The 16049-nt window shown below is 38.0% G+C and overlaps 1 protein-coding gene across 1 annotated transcript in view; it reads left to right on the forward strand.

Moving 5' to 3' along the window:
- Positions 1 to 16049, forward strand: part of LOC148364601 (guanine nucleotide-binding protein G(s) subunit alpha-like) — a 44114-nt gene that overhangs the window by 23667 nt on the left and 4398 nt on the right. The window contains exons 6-11 of the mRNA XM_088338755.1: positions 7891 to 7945; positions 8937 to 9010; positions 9093 to 9151; positions 9221 to 9341; positions 9456 to 9586; positions 14516 to 14583. Of these exons, the coding sequence (XP_088194881.1) occupies positions 7891 to 7945; positions 8937 to 9010; positions 9093 to 9151; positions 9221 to 9341; positions 9456 to 9586; positions 14516 to 14583 (508 nt within the window). The remainder of the gene's footprint in view (positions 1 to 7890; positions 7946 to 8936; positions 9011 to 9092; positions 9152 to 9220; positions 9342 to 9455; positions 9587 to 14515; positions 14584 to 16049) is intronic.

Below are 16049 nucleotides of genomic sequence, written 5' to 3' on the forward strand. Positions count from 1 at the left end.
ATTTGACACTTATTTTGAAACCTCTTATTATTTATTTATTGATATATTTTTCTGTTTAAAACTGCAGTCTGTGGTGCATTTTTTACAACATGTATAAGTCATGTGTGGTGAGGTTTGTTTCTGGTAAGGACAAGTCAGATTTAAAAATAAAAACTTGCATCTAATTTATAATTTAATTGGCAGAGCAAGAAAGTGTTATATAAACTTTAGCATTGAAAAAAAAATGTTTTAGCTTACCTTACAAATTCAGTCTATGCGCTTCTCCTTTTGAAAAAAAGCATCAACATATACAGTAGGTAATCCTCCATTCTAATTATAAAGGCCTTGCAACAAGAAAACAAAATATTGGACTGCATAATTTCAGATATACTTTATTGTCATTCGTGTACACGTGTATACAGAACGAAATGTCGATACATCTGACCCGCACAGTTTCCTTGAGCGTCAGCCGGGATAGATAAGTTTAACCATGTCTTCGTCAGAATTATAGCGCAGCAGTTCGTCATCTCGCGGTTCGATGTTAGTTCCAGTTGTAAATGGTCCAGTTTATTGTCCAGAGAGCGAACGTTGGAGAGGAAAATGGATGGGAGAGGCGTTTTGAATGGTTTAGCCTTTAGCCTAGCGGTTTGTCTCATTGGTCTCACTATCACCCTCTGCCACAAGCCAAGAGAATTCCGTGCCTCAATTTGCATCTGCAGATGTTCAATACAATGATACATTGCATACTAATCAAGTCAAGTCAAATTTATTTATATAGCCCTTAATCACAAAAATGTCTCAAAGGACTGCACAGGATTACAATGATACAATTACCTGATCTTAAACCAACATGCGGGCAAGGAACTACTCAAAACCTCAGCGTGAGGAAAAAGAGAAACCTTGAGAAGGGACCTCACAAGTGGTATCCCCCTTCCAGGATGACCAGGGTGAATTAATTAATCGTTTTAATACAATTATGTTAAAAATCTTTAAATTTGAACAATAAAATCCCCAAATTCTGAAGTTAAAAGCTTTAACAATGAACTAATTTGAAAATTTAATATACTTTGAAAAAATTTGACTGAGATACAAGCTCGGTAGCCTAGATGGTAGGTCGCCCGCTCCGAGACTGGGAGGTCGCTGGTGGACTTACAACATTGGTACTCATTACCTCCCTGCTTGGCGCTCGGCATTAAGGGTTGGAATTGGGGGGTTTAGTCACCTAATGACTCCAAACAGTTGGGTCTAAAATGGCGGCGCCCTGTTAGGCTGCGGCTGCATCGGCTCGCTACAGTTTAACTGTACGGGTCAGGTGTATCGACATTTCGTTCTGTGTGCATGGTTACAAAGAATGACAATAAAAGTAAATTCTATTCTATTCTTTCTTCTAAGCAATTCTACATACTAGAACAATTTGGAACAAATTACTAGATGAGTAGAGGTACCGCTGTATTAGTAAATTTCAAAATCTTTTAGACATTTTAGGATTATTTTTCTCTCAATTACACTCATTGGCATCGATATGAAAAACTGGCGTCTAGTGGCGCTGAGTCATGACTCTGCGGATAGCGTTGTTGACATTTTTGAAAATGTAGTTTTTGGTCCAAGCACTCTTTTTGTCCTCGCTCAGACATTTTAAGCTCTCACGGTAATATAAAATAGTTTGATGGGCCACAACGTTGAAATGTGTCACTTAAAATGCACATATGAAAAGAAAAGGAAAAAAACCTAAGTAAACTTGTAAATCCAACTCCTGCATTTAATTCGATATAGTATCATGGAAAACGCAAAACTAGGCCTAGTTTTTCTGAACCTACGTTCAAAATGCACATATATTCTTTTATCCAACTTGTTTCTGTCCGATGCATGCATTTGTTCAGCATTAGCCGCTTTAGCTATTCCATTCTGGTCCGTCTCTCCCTCTCGCTGGCCTCTCTTCAGCCACACAAGATTTGGAGCCGATTGTCTATTTATAGCGTGTGGTTCAGTCGCCATGACAACCGAGCTCGAGGCCAGGGCGCCAGGGAGCTATTTTTGGAGCACTGCTGTAATGTCAGACACAACCACCTCTCTATTTTCCTCACTTTCGCTCTATTGCTCTCTCACACTCTCTCTCTCTTGCACACAGATAAAGACACTGATCCTGTGTGTTCCTTTTGATGTGAAAATCAAACGTGTACCTTTGTAAGTTCATAAAAAGTACTGCGTTTATCAACATGTTATTGTAAGAATATAGTTGTATCGCCAAATGTTCTTGATGGTTCACGGGTCTGGCCGGTGTAGTGTATGAGGCGAAAGTCACAAATTACAAATTCTTAAAGTACCATATTTTCTGCTCTAAAAGGTAGTTGCACCCACCCAAAAAAAAAAATCGTCTTTTGCTATACATTTATCATACACAAGGCGCAACACACTATAAGGTGCATGAAATTGAAACCACAGTAGAAGCACTCGTGCCTACGGGTACATATTGATGCAATGCACTACCAGAAAATTCGGACTATGAGCCGCAATATTTTCCCCCCAGCTTATGCAACAATGCAGCCAATTGATGTTTATATTTTAATGGCCGACTGGGGCGCCTGAGCAGTGGAGGCAAGCGTGAGACAGGTGGGATATGTGTCGAGGAAGACGGAAGTTTAATGTAACTTTGCGCTTTGTGCATGAATAAAACCAGCATGAACAGACCCTCATCATGGAAAAGGTCTCAATCAAAAGGGGAGGGCTAACTACCATATTGGGGATAGTTTGACGAGTCTGTTTATTTATTTGTAAACGGAAACAATGAGGCAAAACAACTGGATTACAAGAAGTAACATTCAACGAAGCAGCTATGTTTTAGGCAGACTTGTATTTATCTGTCGGCAATATTGTATGTTTTGCAGTAAATATTTTACCTAGGTTGGCTTCAATGGATTGTTCTTAAAGTAACAAAGCCATTTTTGCAGACCTTCAAAGCAGTTGAGGACTGTCAGGGGACGTGGTGAGTTACTATAGCTTTATAGTTTTCGGGTAACTTGTTTCAGGTTGATCGGGATGTTTCTTCGAGTATATTTTGAAATGGTCATCATACCTTGAATTCCAAGAGTTTCAACTTTCCAATAATACTGGCATAACATATTTGAGTGACTGGTGACATTGTACATACATGTATTTGTTTATTAAAAGTCCGGCAGCCCCCTGGCGGGCTGTCGGAATGTTAAGGGGTTAAAAATATACGGAATGTATATTGTTAAAACGTTTTCTGTGTATTTCAGGTTTTAATGTGGGCACATGCCGCTTATATAGTCAAGTGTGGCTTATGTATGTACAAAATGTTTTTTCCCAAAAATAATCACTGCAGGTGCTAATAACATTGAGTAATTCCGAGTTGGAACACACAGAAATAGAAGTTTTTTTATTCTCGCCTTAATTATTTTTGCATTAAAATGCCTGTAGTGTAGTATGGGCATACTTGGAAAACAGGTGAGACAATGGCTTGAGGCCTTACCTGGTACTTTGTCAAATTTGACATATTTTTCTCAGGGTAGGACTAGGCATTTCCTAAAATGGCCATTTGGAGACGACCAGTTTACAGCATTAAAACATTTGCAACTGTGAAAGAGTTGTACATTTTTGACTTCTCTTTCTGCATCCCCATCACTATTGTGCACTTGCGCGTAATAACGGCTCATAAAAAAAATCACGAGTGGCTTTGCGCGTCTTTTTTTTGGGTGGGGGGTCTAATATGAATACAAAAATATATATGTTGGAAATTTGCTTGGCTGTCAATCATCTAATTTGGTTACTACTGCCTAAAGATATTTGAAGCTAAAAGAGGCGACGTCCGTTTTATCAATACATAATCATGTGGGCTGTGGACTTTGAACAAAAGCTTGCAATTAGCCAAGAGTGGTGTTAAACAAAAGGTCAGAGGCTAACAGCCATATTGGAAATCATTTTTAGGGTTTGTTTTTTTGTAAACTGAAATTATGCGCTAAAACAGCCGGATTGCATCAAGGAACCTCCAACGATGCAGTAATGCTTTTGAGCGTATTTTTTATTTGTTGGCCTTAATGTGTGTTTTGGAGTGAATATTTGACACTGTTGGATTCACTGGACGGTTCTGGATGTCACGACTCCATGTTTGCAGAGAATCATCTCATGAGCTGACTACCAGGGGACTTTATCTTGTTTCAAACTGATAGTGATGTTTCTGTGATGAGTACATCACAAGATTGTCATTAAATCTTAAATTCCAAGAGTGTAAACTTTCAAATTATATGTGGCATGACATATTTCAGTGACATCGTGAAGACCTTTTATTAAGTATGACGGTCCGCCGTCGAAATGCTAGGGGTTAACCTATCAGAATGCACTATGCAATCTTCACCAATAAATCTTAACAAAATACAATATAGGCTCTTTTCACGTATGCATACATATTTAACCGAGAGGTTATTGAGACACTGGTAAAGAAGTGGAGAAATGTTTTAATTTACTAGAATGCACTATGCAAATCGGTGTAGAAGCACTAAGTAAAAGTGTGTTAATGATATGAAGTAAGTTTATTCAATGCGCACTGGTTATACATAAATAAATATGGTAGTTCTTGTACTTTAATAAAATGTGCCTTATAGTCCAGTGTGCCTTAGATATGAAAAATATATAAGAAAACACTATTTTGGGGGGTTGGACCTTATAATCCAGTGTGCGGTGTAGTGCATAAAATTTGGTCCATTAATCAGTACAATGTTGTTGTTTTTTAATTATTTTTATTAAAATTTGTATTTGCATGACAATTTTACCTTCAACTTTTTATTCTGGGTTTATAAATGTTTATTTAAATTTCTGAGTACGTTCATTCTATAATATATATTTTTAGAATTTTAAAATTAAATAGTAACATATTAATTAGTAACTTTTTGTACATCTTTTTATCAGAGTTAAATTTGGAAAATGTGTGGTTTTTTTACCACTTTAGATTTGAGTATTTATATTTACAACAGTTACTAAATACCAAAATTACTTTTTATTGTGATAAGCTTCTTGTTTGTAATCCATACATATTCTGCATTGTTAAATAATATGGGTCTCATAAGCCCTCAAATGATATCCATGTATTAATTAACCAAACTATTTTACTTAGTTCTGTGAAGACAACCCTTTTATTTAGCCTATACGGCACCCCAAAAAAATAAAAAAACAAGTGGAACTCTGTAAGCTAAAAATAAAAGCTATCTTGTTCCGTCAAATAAATACAGTGGTTATTTTAGTCATTACTGCACGAGTTGTGATTTTAATATATCTATTTATAGTGGGATGCGCTAAGAAAAGAAAATAATCGAGGCATGTTTGTCCACCATGTGTGGGCTGGTGATAAACAAGAATGCAGATGGAGGCTAGGCCATGTCTTTTCGTTTCTTCTTTCCAGCTGCCTTTATCATGTTTATGTACTTTGGCGGCAGCACGGCACACTAGGGGGTTTGCATGTTTGCTGATTCTGATTCTGGGTTACAAATATTGAGCTTTACCTAGCCAGCGTTGTGTTTGCGAGTAGTCTCTAGCAATATGCAATCTGTTACCACTCTATTATATTGGGTTAAATGTCGGTATAGGCTAGGACCGATACCAGGTATCAGTGCTGATAACAGTATGAGTATCGGTACTCAAGATGACAGCCTTCTAGTGCAGGAACCTGAAATTGGCAAATATTGACAAAATATTATGTTGAAGTTTAAATGTATTTTTTTCAAATATCTATTTTTTCTAATCTAATGATACTATTTGCATCTGGGTTCAGAATTCAACTCAAGACTTTGGTATCTGTTCACGGTTCATTTGACCGCCTGGGTCGTCTGGGCACCACCGGGGACGGCTTTCTCCACTACTTATGGCCGTGGCAAAGTTGGCAATAGTCCATTCTTTGGCGTTGTTGGCCTAGTTCTTTTCTTGTATTTATCTCCTCCTGCCTGCTTAGACTGTGCCCTAGAGAACTATCTTGGCCAGTCCTGATAATTTTGTGACCTGACCATACCACTGCAGGTTTGTCCCTGCACAATTGACAACAGTTCTTAGTAGGGTCCAATGTGGTATTGGTATCGGTCTGAAATCTGGTGGTGCAAAACATCCCTAGTTAATTCAGAACTATAAATTTCTTATGTGTAGATTGTTGTTACGTTTGACCTATGATTAGCTCCCTCTTGTGGAGCATAAAAGAATCAACAAATTAACATTTCCAATTTGCTGTGGAGCGGTTCCATAAAAAAAAGGAAAAAAAAAAGAGTCCAGTTCATCTATTGAGATCGGCTTAAATCAGTGATGGGCAGTGAAGTTTGTGTCTGGTGAGCCAAAGTCAGATTTACAAATAAATTAACCTACATGTTATTTATCATTTGATTGGCACAATAATAAAGCAATATATGGACTGTAGCACTGTTTTATTGTCTTACCATAAGTTTTATGTGCTGCTGCTTGTACATAAAAGCATCAATGGGTAGATGATTTCCTATTATGAAAAAAAGTCCATGCAATGAGAAAAAAAATATTGATGCTTGACTTGCTGTTAAACTTCTAATACCGTCTTATGGTCTTCTGCTCCTGCCCCCTTGGATTTTGCCATGTAGAATTTTCTTGGCCAGTCCTGATGATCCTGTGACTTGACCATTCCACTAAAGTTTCCGTCTGCGCACAGTTGACAACAGTTCTTTGTAGGGTCCAAATTGCCTTCTGATGGTGCTGTGCACCATTTTTAGTCACATGGGCTGGGTAGCTGATGCATACAAGTTTCCTGTAGCATCACATCTCCATGGCCTGAATTTTCTTTTCCAGTTTTGTTGTGAGAGTTCATGCCTCGCAAGCTAGAGGAAAATGGAAGTAACCAGCGCTTGCATGGGTCTAATCTTTGATCTCACTGCTGTTTTTGTCCTGCTAGATGGGTTTAAGTCTAGCAATATTCATAATATGATGTGAAAATTTGGCAATTCTGAAGAATAAAACTCAAAAATTGTAAAGTTAAATGCGAAACAACTTTAACTTGTATAAATCACATTTCATATATTTTGAATTTCTTATTGCCATGATGACAGGTGCTGCCCAGCCTCACGTGCCTTCCCTGACTGGATGTCACTAGTTTAAATGTATTTTCTTAATGAAAAAACTATTGTAATTATTACTTCACAACCATTTTTTTTCTCATATTGAAATCTACATCTAAGTACTGCACCACTTCTTTCTCGTTTTTTTGGGGGGGATCATCTGCTAGCCTAGCTTAAGCTAGCACGCTTTCACTCTTGCTAGTGCGCTACCTGCAACCCTCTTGTCACATTTCACCACTACCTGCAACATTCCTGCTTACCTTAGCGGGGGTTGCATACCTGCCCCCAAAAACAGAGGTCGTGACCCTTTTTCTTGCCTGGAAGAACATCAGTAATCCGTATCAATTTGACACGGATGTTTTCCTTTAAGCTACTTTTTTTTCCACACTCGGAGGTTTAATATATTCACAAGCTTTTATTACGCCATTCAGTTGTATCACATATTTATGTGTCAAATCTAAAGATTGAATATGTCTGTAGTTGCAGTTTCCCCCAATCCAACTTCTGAACGACGGAACTCTATTAGTGTTCAGGAACACATTTCTTTTTCAGTTGTAAAGCTGCCACCTTGTCACAGGAATTAACACACATTCGATGGTTCCTTTTGTGGGCATGCACCTCACACACACACTCTTACTTTACTACAGCGGCTCCATTGACATCCTCTCTGGTCTGACACAGAAATGACTCAGAGCGGCTGCCTCTGATCTCACTGTGAATAACAGCACTGGCCCTCTGGTGGTCAAGCTGAAAACGCTGTGCCTTTGCTCATGCCAACATGCTATTCTTTTCCTTTGCATTTTAATAATCAATTCTCTTTGCTTGTTTCTTGCAGTTTCCTTGACCGGGTGGATGTGGTTAGACAGCACGACTATACGCCAACCGACCAGGTAAGATTGCCACCAGCTTTTACAATTCTTGATAGTTAGACAAGCCACAATCATTTTCTTTTAATATAAATTTAGTTTATTTTAAAAAAAAAAAACTTTATTTTTTGGACTACAATGCACACCAGATTATAAGGTGCACCTTCAAAAATGTTTTTTTGTGAAATATTTTTCATATGTAAGGCACATGAAACTAATGTGATGGCATTAAAACAACTTTAGAACATAATTGAAACATATTTTATCGAACAAAACTATCATTATAAAATCTTGCTTCAGCACTTAAACAGATTAATTCATAAATTGTTTCCGTTTTTCTACGACTGGCTGGTAACCAGTTCAGAGTGTCTCCTGCCCACTGCCCGAAGATAACTGGGATAGGCTCCAGCACCCTGCTGAGGATAAGCACTGCAGATAATAGATGGATGGATGGTTTTTACTAATCTACACCTGCAAAGGAGATTGCATAGGATGCCACTTCGTTATTTAGACTTATTCCCCACTCTTGGTGGTTATTTTGACTATTAAGCACTGTTACATCATGGTAACTATCAGCAAATAATGTTGGTATTCTTAGAATACACCCCCTTTAGGGTGACCGACTTTTTTTAACCCAGGAAATTTGATTAAAAGAGGGCTCAAGGGAAGTATTTTTAGAACGATTTTGGTAATTGGCATTGTGAGGTTTTTTGTACAGTCATCTCCTGTTCTCCTTGCAAGTTCAAAATGCATTGATGAAGTTGAAGTTTATGTATTAACTTTATGTACCAATGGTATCTGTATCCCCCTGGGAGGGGATAATAATACACACTGTCCCTTTTAAGTTCATCCCACCTGACTCAAATGCATTTAATTGAAGACTCTAGACAGCTATTCTATGTTGTAAATAATAACACGTGGATACACTGTTTATTCCAATTTTGTCTTTAGAAAATTCACTTTTCACCTTCTAGTCACTTTTAAACCATTTTAAACTTGAGTCTTTGTGTTTAAGGACCTACTTCGATGCAGAGTGTTGACATCCGGCATCTTTGAGACAAGATTTCAGATAGACAAAGTCAATTTTCAGTGAGTACACATTCTGGAAGAAAGACTTAACTTTGTTCAGTAACTGTGAACGTTTTTTTTAATTAATTTATTTTTTTAAAAGCATGTTTGACGTGGGTGGTCAGAGAGACGAGCGTCGAAAATGGATCCAGTGTTTTAACGGTAACATTGTTTCTTCGACAGCTCTTTTACTTCCTGGCTTTATGACCTCTTTAATTTCTGTTGTTGTAGACGTGACGGCTATCATTTTTGTGGTCGCAAGTAGCAGCTACAACATGGTCATCAGAGAGGACAATCAGACCAACAGACTGCAGGAGGCCCTCAATCTTTTCAAGAACATTTGGAACAACAGGTCTGGATGCATTGCTGTATACGCTGCATGAGTTGTTCCAGCTGTACTCTATGAATAGACTTTGATCGGCGTCAAAGAAAAATCAGGTTGTTTGTCGTTTCCTCCGCTCGGCAGGTGGCTACGGACCATCTCCGTCATCCTTTTCCTGAACAAACAGGACCTTCTAGCTGAGAAGGTCTTGGCAGGGAAATCCAGAATTGAGGAGTATTTTCCTGAGTTTGCACGCTACACGACACCTGCTGACGGTAGGAGGCAGACTTGTAATATCCTTTATTAATAAAAAAAGCCAATGGGGTTTAGTTCTTTTAGAACAGGAGTGGGCTTACTACGGCATGCTTTTTAATCCGGCCTGCCGAACAAAAATTGTAAAAATATAATGCTAATGCAGTATGATGGTCAACATGCACCGTATGTTCAGCACTATAAGGAACACCAGCTTATTAGGCGCACCACCATAAAATAGTCTTTAGTGATATATTTTTCATTCTTAAGGCACACTGGACTATAAGGCACATTGAATTAAAACTACAGTGAAATCTAGCAGTGCATAAAGAAATACATTTAAATTAAAACAATTTATTTTATATAACATGAATGTACATTATGACATCTGGTTCCACCATAGGAAAATAATTCATACATTTCTAAATGGTTCCTGTGCTGCCCTTACGCTGAAGAATCCCCTTTTCGTCAGCGAGACGGCTAGTTAACGCCCTACCGAATAACCAGACGTCTCTTCTCTAGTTGCCTCAACCATTATCCCTACAAGGTTGCTGTAAAATAAAAAAAGCACAAAAAAGTCCCATCAGCTTGCTAATTATACAGATACATTCTAAGATGAGCTAAGACATGCTAACCACAATTCAAACAAGAGTACGTAATTTTGTACGAAACGTTACCATAAACAAAAATCCTGACAATTATCGTAACAACAAAAGAGAATTTGTAATGCGTTTGGAAAATGTTATCTGAGCTGCTGTAGAATTTCTGAAATTCTCTTTTGTTTCCTTTTAGCAACAAAAAAATAACATGTTGACCACAAAGGGGCACTTAAAGACCACACTGTTTGTTAAAGGCAGAACAGCTACTGAACGCATTATCAGTAAATTGTAACCATATTTACAATGAATCTACCGTATTTTCCCCGATTAATAGCATTTTAAATTTCTGGATGATTTGGTTTTTTTTTAGGTGCGCCTTTAACTTGAAAAATACGGTACTACTAAATAAGATGTCATTTTAGTGTAACCTTTGTCTGCAGTGCCCCCTACTGTGTACTACACTCAAGGCTATCATAGAAATAGCACATTACATTTGTGTGTTCTATTTTTTTCAATTATGTATTTATTTTGTTAAAAACAGAAATATAAAATATTGCATAATAACATTAGTGCAATAAAAAGTGATGCAATTACATTTAGCAGCAAACCAATTCTCAATTCAGTATACAGTGAAGAAAATAAGTATTTGAACACCCTGCTATTTCTCCCACTTAGGAATCATGGAGGGGTCTGAAATTGTCATTGTAGGTGCATGTCCACTGTGAGAGAGATGAACTAAAAAGAAAAATCCAGAAATCACAATGCATGTTTTTTAACAATTTATTTGTGTGCTACAGCTGTATATAAGCACTTGAACACCTGTGTATCATCTAGACTTCTGACCCTGAAAGACCTGTTAGTCCGCCCATTAGAAGTCCACCTGCACTCCATGTATCATCCTGAATCAGATGCAAATGTTTGAGGTAGTTTGCTGCATAAAGACATCCGTCCACCCACAACAATCAGTAAGACTTTAACTTGTAACATGGCAAAGACCAAAGAGTTGTCCAAAGCCACCAGAGACAAAATTGTACTCCTCCACAAGGCTGGAAAGTGCTACGGAGCAATTGCCAAGCAGCTTGGTGAAAAAAGGTCCACTGTTGGAGCAAACATTAGAAAATGGAAGAAGCAAAACATGACGGTCAATCTCAATTGGAGTGGAGCCCCATGCAAGATATCACCTTGTGGGGTCCCAATGATTCTAAGAAAGGTGAATCAGCCCGGAACTACACGACAAAAGTTGGTCAATGACTTGAAAAGAACTGGGACCTCAGATTCCAAGGTGACTGTTGCTAATACACTAAGACGATTTAAAATTCTGCATAGCACGAAAGGTTCCCCTGCTTGAACCAGCACATGTCAAGGCCTGTCTTGAGTTTGCATATCACCATTTGGATGATACAGAGGAGTCATGGGAGAAATTTTTGAGGTCAGACAAGACCAAAATAGAATTTTTGGTCATAATTCATATATTAATTCATAATTCCACTAAGTGTGTTTGGAGGAAGAATAATGAAGAACACCATCCTTACTGTGAAGTGTGGGCGTGGTAGCATTATGCTTTAGGGGTGTTTTCCTGCACAAGGGACAGGAGGAGTGCATTGCATTAAAGAGAAGATGACTGGGGCCGTGTATTCTGAGAGTTTGGGGTACAACCTCCTTCCCTCAGTCATAGCATTAAAGAAGTCTTACAACACGACACCCGGAGCACACATTTAGGAAAACCAAGGAGTGGCTCCGAAGAAGCATATCAAGGTTCTCGCATGGCCCAGCCAGTCTCCAAACTTGAACCCAATCAAATATCTTTGGAGGGAGCTTAAACTCCATGTTTCTCAGTGACAGCCCAGAGACCTGACTGATCTAGAGAAGATCTGTGTGGAGGAGTGGGCCAAGATATCCCTCCTGCAGTGTGTGCAATCCTGGTGAAAGACTACAGGAAATGTCTCACAGTTATCTCTCTCACAGTGGACATGCACATACAATGAAAATTTCAGACCCCTCCATGATTTCTAAGTGAAAGAAATAGCAAGATAGCAGGGTGTTTACTTATTTTCTTCACTGTATATATTTTTCAGTTTTGCGCACTTGTTAAGGATGGTGATGGCCCTGGGAAAGAAACGTTCTCTGATCCCGTTAGCATTTGTTTTGAATAAAAACAATGTGATGAAACTGATTAAAACCATTTAACGTTTTTTTTCTTTACATTTGTCAAAATTCATGTTACGTTTTTTTTTTCATTCTGCTTGCAATGAAGAATGCTTAAAACGCATGGGTAGTTCTGTTCTGACTATTAAATACTTTCAGTCATTCAATTGGTGATTCAACTGAAAAAAACCTTGGAAGTTATTTTGATGGTTGCTGTGGCAAATGTGAGATAAAGGGGAGATGAAAAAAAAATCTTTAATGTTTATTAGTATACATTTGTCGACATTAGTGTTACATTTGTTTTTATTCTGCTTGCAATGGAGAATGCTTAGGACACCATCGTGGTTCTACTTAGACTCTCAAAATCAACTCAAATGTACTTGTAAAGAACTTTTCAGGAAATAAAGTGCTGTATAAAAACATTTGATGTACAATAAAAGCCCCTCTTATCCCCAGCCGACAACCCCAGACACCTAATGCACAGACAAACGCAATTGTTAAAATACAATAAAAAGAAAATAAATAGTAATAGAAATCAAATGTGATTATGACAATGCACAGACTAACCATGTTGGTAAAGGGACTTGATTGAGGCTTATCCACGCTGATGGTGATGGCAGTAGATGGCTTCAAGATTTTCATCATTTGAACCACACTCTACCAAAACACACGATAATCCGACAGATAAATAAGAATCCGCCTTATCATTTCTGTTTTGTTGGACGCTCTTTTAATCTGTTCGTTTTGCCACATTATTTGCTTTTACAAATAAACACTTGTCAAATTGTTCCCAATATGGTAGTTAGCCCTCCCCTTTCGATTGACAACTTTTCCATGATGAGTGTCTGTTCATGCAAATTTTTATCCAGTGCGAAGTTACATTAAAGTATCTATCTATCTATTAAACTTGTGTCTTCGTCAACACATATATTCCACATTTCTCACTCCTACCTTTACTGTTTTAGCTCCCATGGCGGCCATTAGAAAAAATGCAGAAATTAGCCCTATCATTGCATAAGCCGCAGGGTTAAAAGCTTAGGGGAAAATTTGCAGTCTATAGTCCGAATTTTACGGTAAATAAAAGCGATCAATTCAACTTTTGCAATGAAGATTGCTTAAAACGCCAGGGTAGTTGTACTTTGATTATTAAGAGCTTGCTAAAAATGATGACTATAAAGCCATGGTTGAATTATCTATCTGTTTTTGAGAAATAAAAAGGGGAAGACTGAAATGATTGAGATTCTGTATCGGCCAATACAAAAAAATCAAACAATCTTTAATTTTTTACCCGAACTTGACTCCTCTGCCAAATGTGTATTTATGTAATGTTTATGTATTTATGTAGCATTTGTATTTTGAAATACCTGTACGACCTTTATTCATTGTTGCTAAAATGTGTTTGTAAAATCTGAGGCCCAGAGCAAGTAGAATAAACAACCCCAAACATTATTAATGGAAGAGTCTTTCAGCATCCTGCAGTGGGTTGCACATTACCAGTTGTTTGATTGGGAATGTTTATTCCTGTTCAATAGTGTAAACCAGGCATGTTAAAACTCCTAAATTAAATAATATGTGGCCTGCCAGCAACGTTGACTAGAGTACAAAATACATTTGTACAACAAAAAAAAAAAAAAATCACCATTTTACCTGACGATGGCAGGGAGGTGAGCGAGAGCGGTGCAAGGAATCTAATTAACTGATTCATTTCAAGGTAGTGGAGTATTTCTGACGCTGCGTCTTTCACACTTTTTTTTAAATCTAGCGTTTTCCATCAAATTTGAACAAATGCTGTCCTATACAAAGAAAAATAAAGTTTTAAAAATGCTACAAAATCTGGGACTTGGGTTAAATGTGCTTGTGCACCCCCCAAAAACGGGATGGTTATGCGCATGATGCCGACTACAAAAAGCTAATTAGACACCAGGGCTGTTTTAACGGCACAGCAGCACTGTTTATGAGAACATGTAAGTAAAAAAAATGCTTCAAGGGTGAGCTACGAGGTCGTGGCGCTGATCGCCAAGCACTGCAAATCTTTTACAGAGGGTGAATTTATTAAAGAATGTCAGCCCTCAAACATTTTTAGTTTACCATATCTGGCTCGCTTTTTGAAAAGTTCGAACACCCTTGGTGTAAACTAAACCTTAAATCTAAGACTGGTGTCAACAGTGTTTAGTCAACACGAATAATTGTTGCTTTATCGTCCAACAGCAATACCAGAGCCGGGCGAAGATCCACGTGTCACGAGGGCAAAGCACTTCATACGGGATGAGTTTCTGGTATGTTCACACTTCAGGTTTTACCTGTTGAAAGTCGCCTCACTCACCTTTACTCTCTGCGAGACATCAGAGAGCTACATTTTCAAAATAAAGCATATTTTACCTATTCCAGCTGCTGCACACTGATTAAAACCAATTTTTAAAAAAATTACTAACCCTCATTTGCATCTCAAAGAAAAAGCATTGCAAAGGTCCTCCAGTCATCTAGGACTGAGGATTAATGAGAATTTATTTTTTCTTGTTGTTGCATAGCAAAAAAAATCTGATTCCTGTACCGATCGAACAAGAGGTGTCTAAACCTTTTTAATTAAGTGCTACATATGCCAAAAAAAGTACAACATCCACTTCGATATTAATTTACTTCATTAAAACACTAAATTGAGCAACATATAGCAAAATGCAAAGTCATTAACCAAAATGAATTACCTGCATTGCCTCTTAAGCCATGATAACCACAAATGATGAGAACGACTATAAACTGTCAATTTAGGCAACATGATAATTTAAGCGGGCAGCACAGCGGAACAGTGGTTAGCGCGTGTGCGGCACAGTTCTAAAGTCGTTTGAACCTCCTGCGTGGGTTCAAATCCAGCTCCCGGCCTTACTGTGCGGAGTTTGTATGTTCTCCCCGTGCTTGCGTGGGTATCCTCCGGGCACTCCGGTTTCCTCCCACATTCCAAAGACATGCATTTCAGGTGAATTGGCCGGTCCAAATTGTCCCTAGGTGTGACTGGGCTAGTGAGTTGTCTGTCCCCGTGTGCCCTGCGATTAGCTGGCAACCAGTTCAGGGTGTCCCCTGCCCACTGCCAGATGATTGCTGGGATGGGCTCCAGCACCCCCGCGACCCTACTGAGGATAAGCGGTGCAGCTAATGAGATGAGAGATGAGATGAGATAATTTAAGCTTCAAAAACATTTGTGCCAGGAGTAAATTTTTAAACATTTAGATAGATAGATGGATAGATACTTTATTCATCCCCTTAGGGAAATTCACATTTGTGACTGATCGTGTACTTGAAGATTTTTTTTAATGAGAAAAAATGTTTGCCTTGGCTCAAAGAGTTGAAAAACACTGCCCCAGTTGTTCAAAAGCTAAGGCACCTCTGTAGTTTAAGAGTCTAATTTAAATTTAATAATCAACTAGTCTCTGACTATTAATTATTCAAATAATCGCAAAAACAAATAATCAAATAAGACGGTTGATAAACAAATATGTGTCTGTACAATGTCACCAGTCACTGAATTACATCCCATGGCACTCATCAAATGAGTTGAATGTCCGCAAAATGGCAATGTTACATCCAGGACAATCCAGAGAATCCAACTGTGAAGAATATATAATATGGGTGAAAATAAAAACCTTCTATTTCTGTGTTTTCCAACTCCGATTACTCAATGTTAGTAGCACTTACAGTGATTATTTCAGAGACAACTTCAGAGTCTTACCTTTTAAAAGATACCATAATT

The sequence above is a fragment of the Urocampus carinirostris genome, chromosome 6, assembly GCF_059441175.1.
Source record: "Urocampus carinirostris isolate Australia breed hairy pipefish chromosome 6, RoL_Ucar_1.0, whole genome shotgun sequence".
In the NCBI taxonomy this organism is placed as follows: Eukaryota; Metazoa; Chordata; class Actinopteri; order Syngnathiformes; family Syngnathidae; genus Urocampus; species Urocampus carinirostris.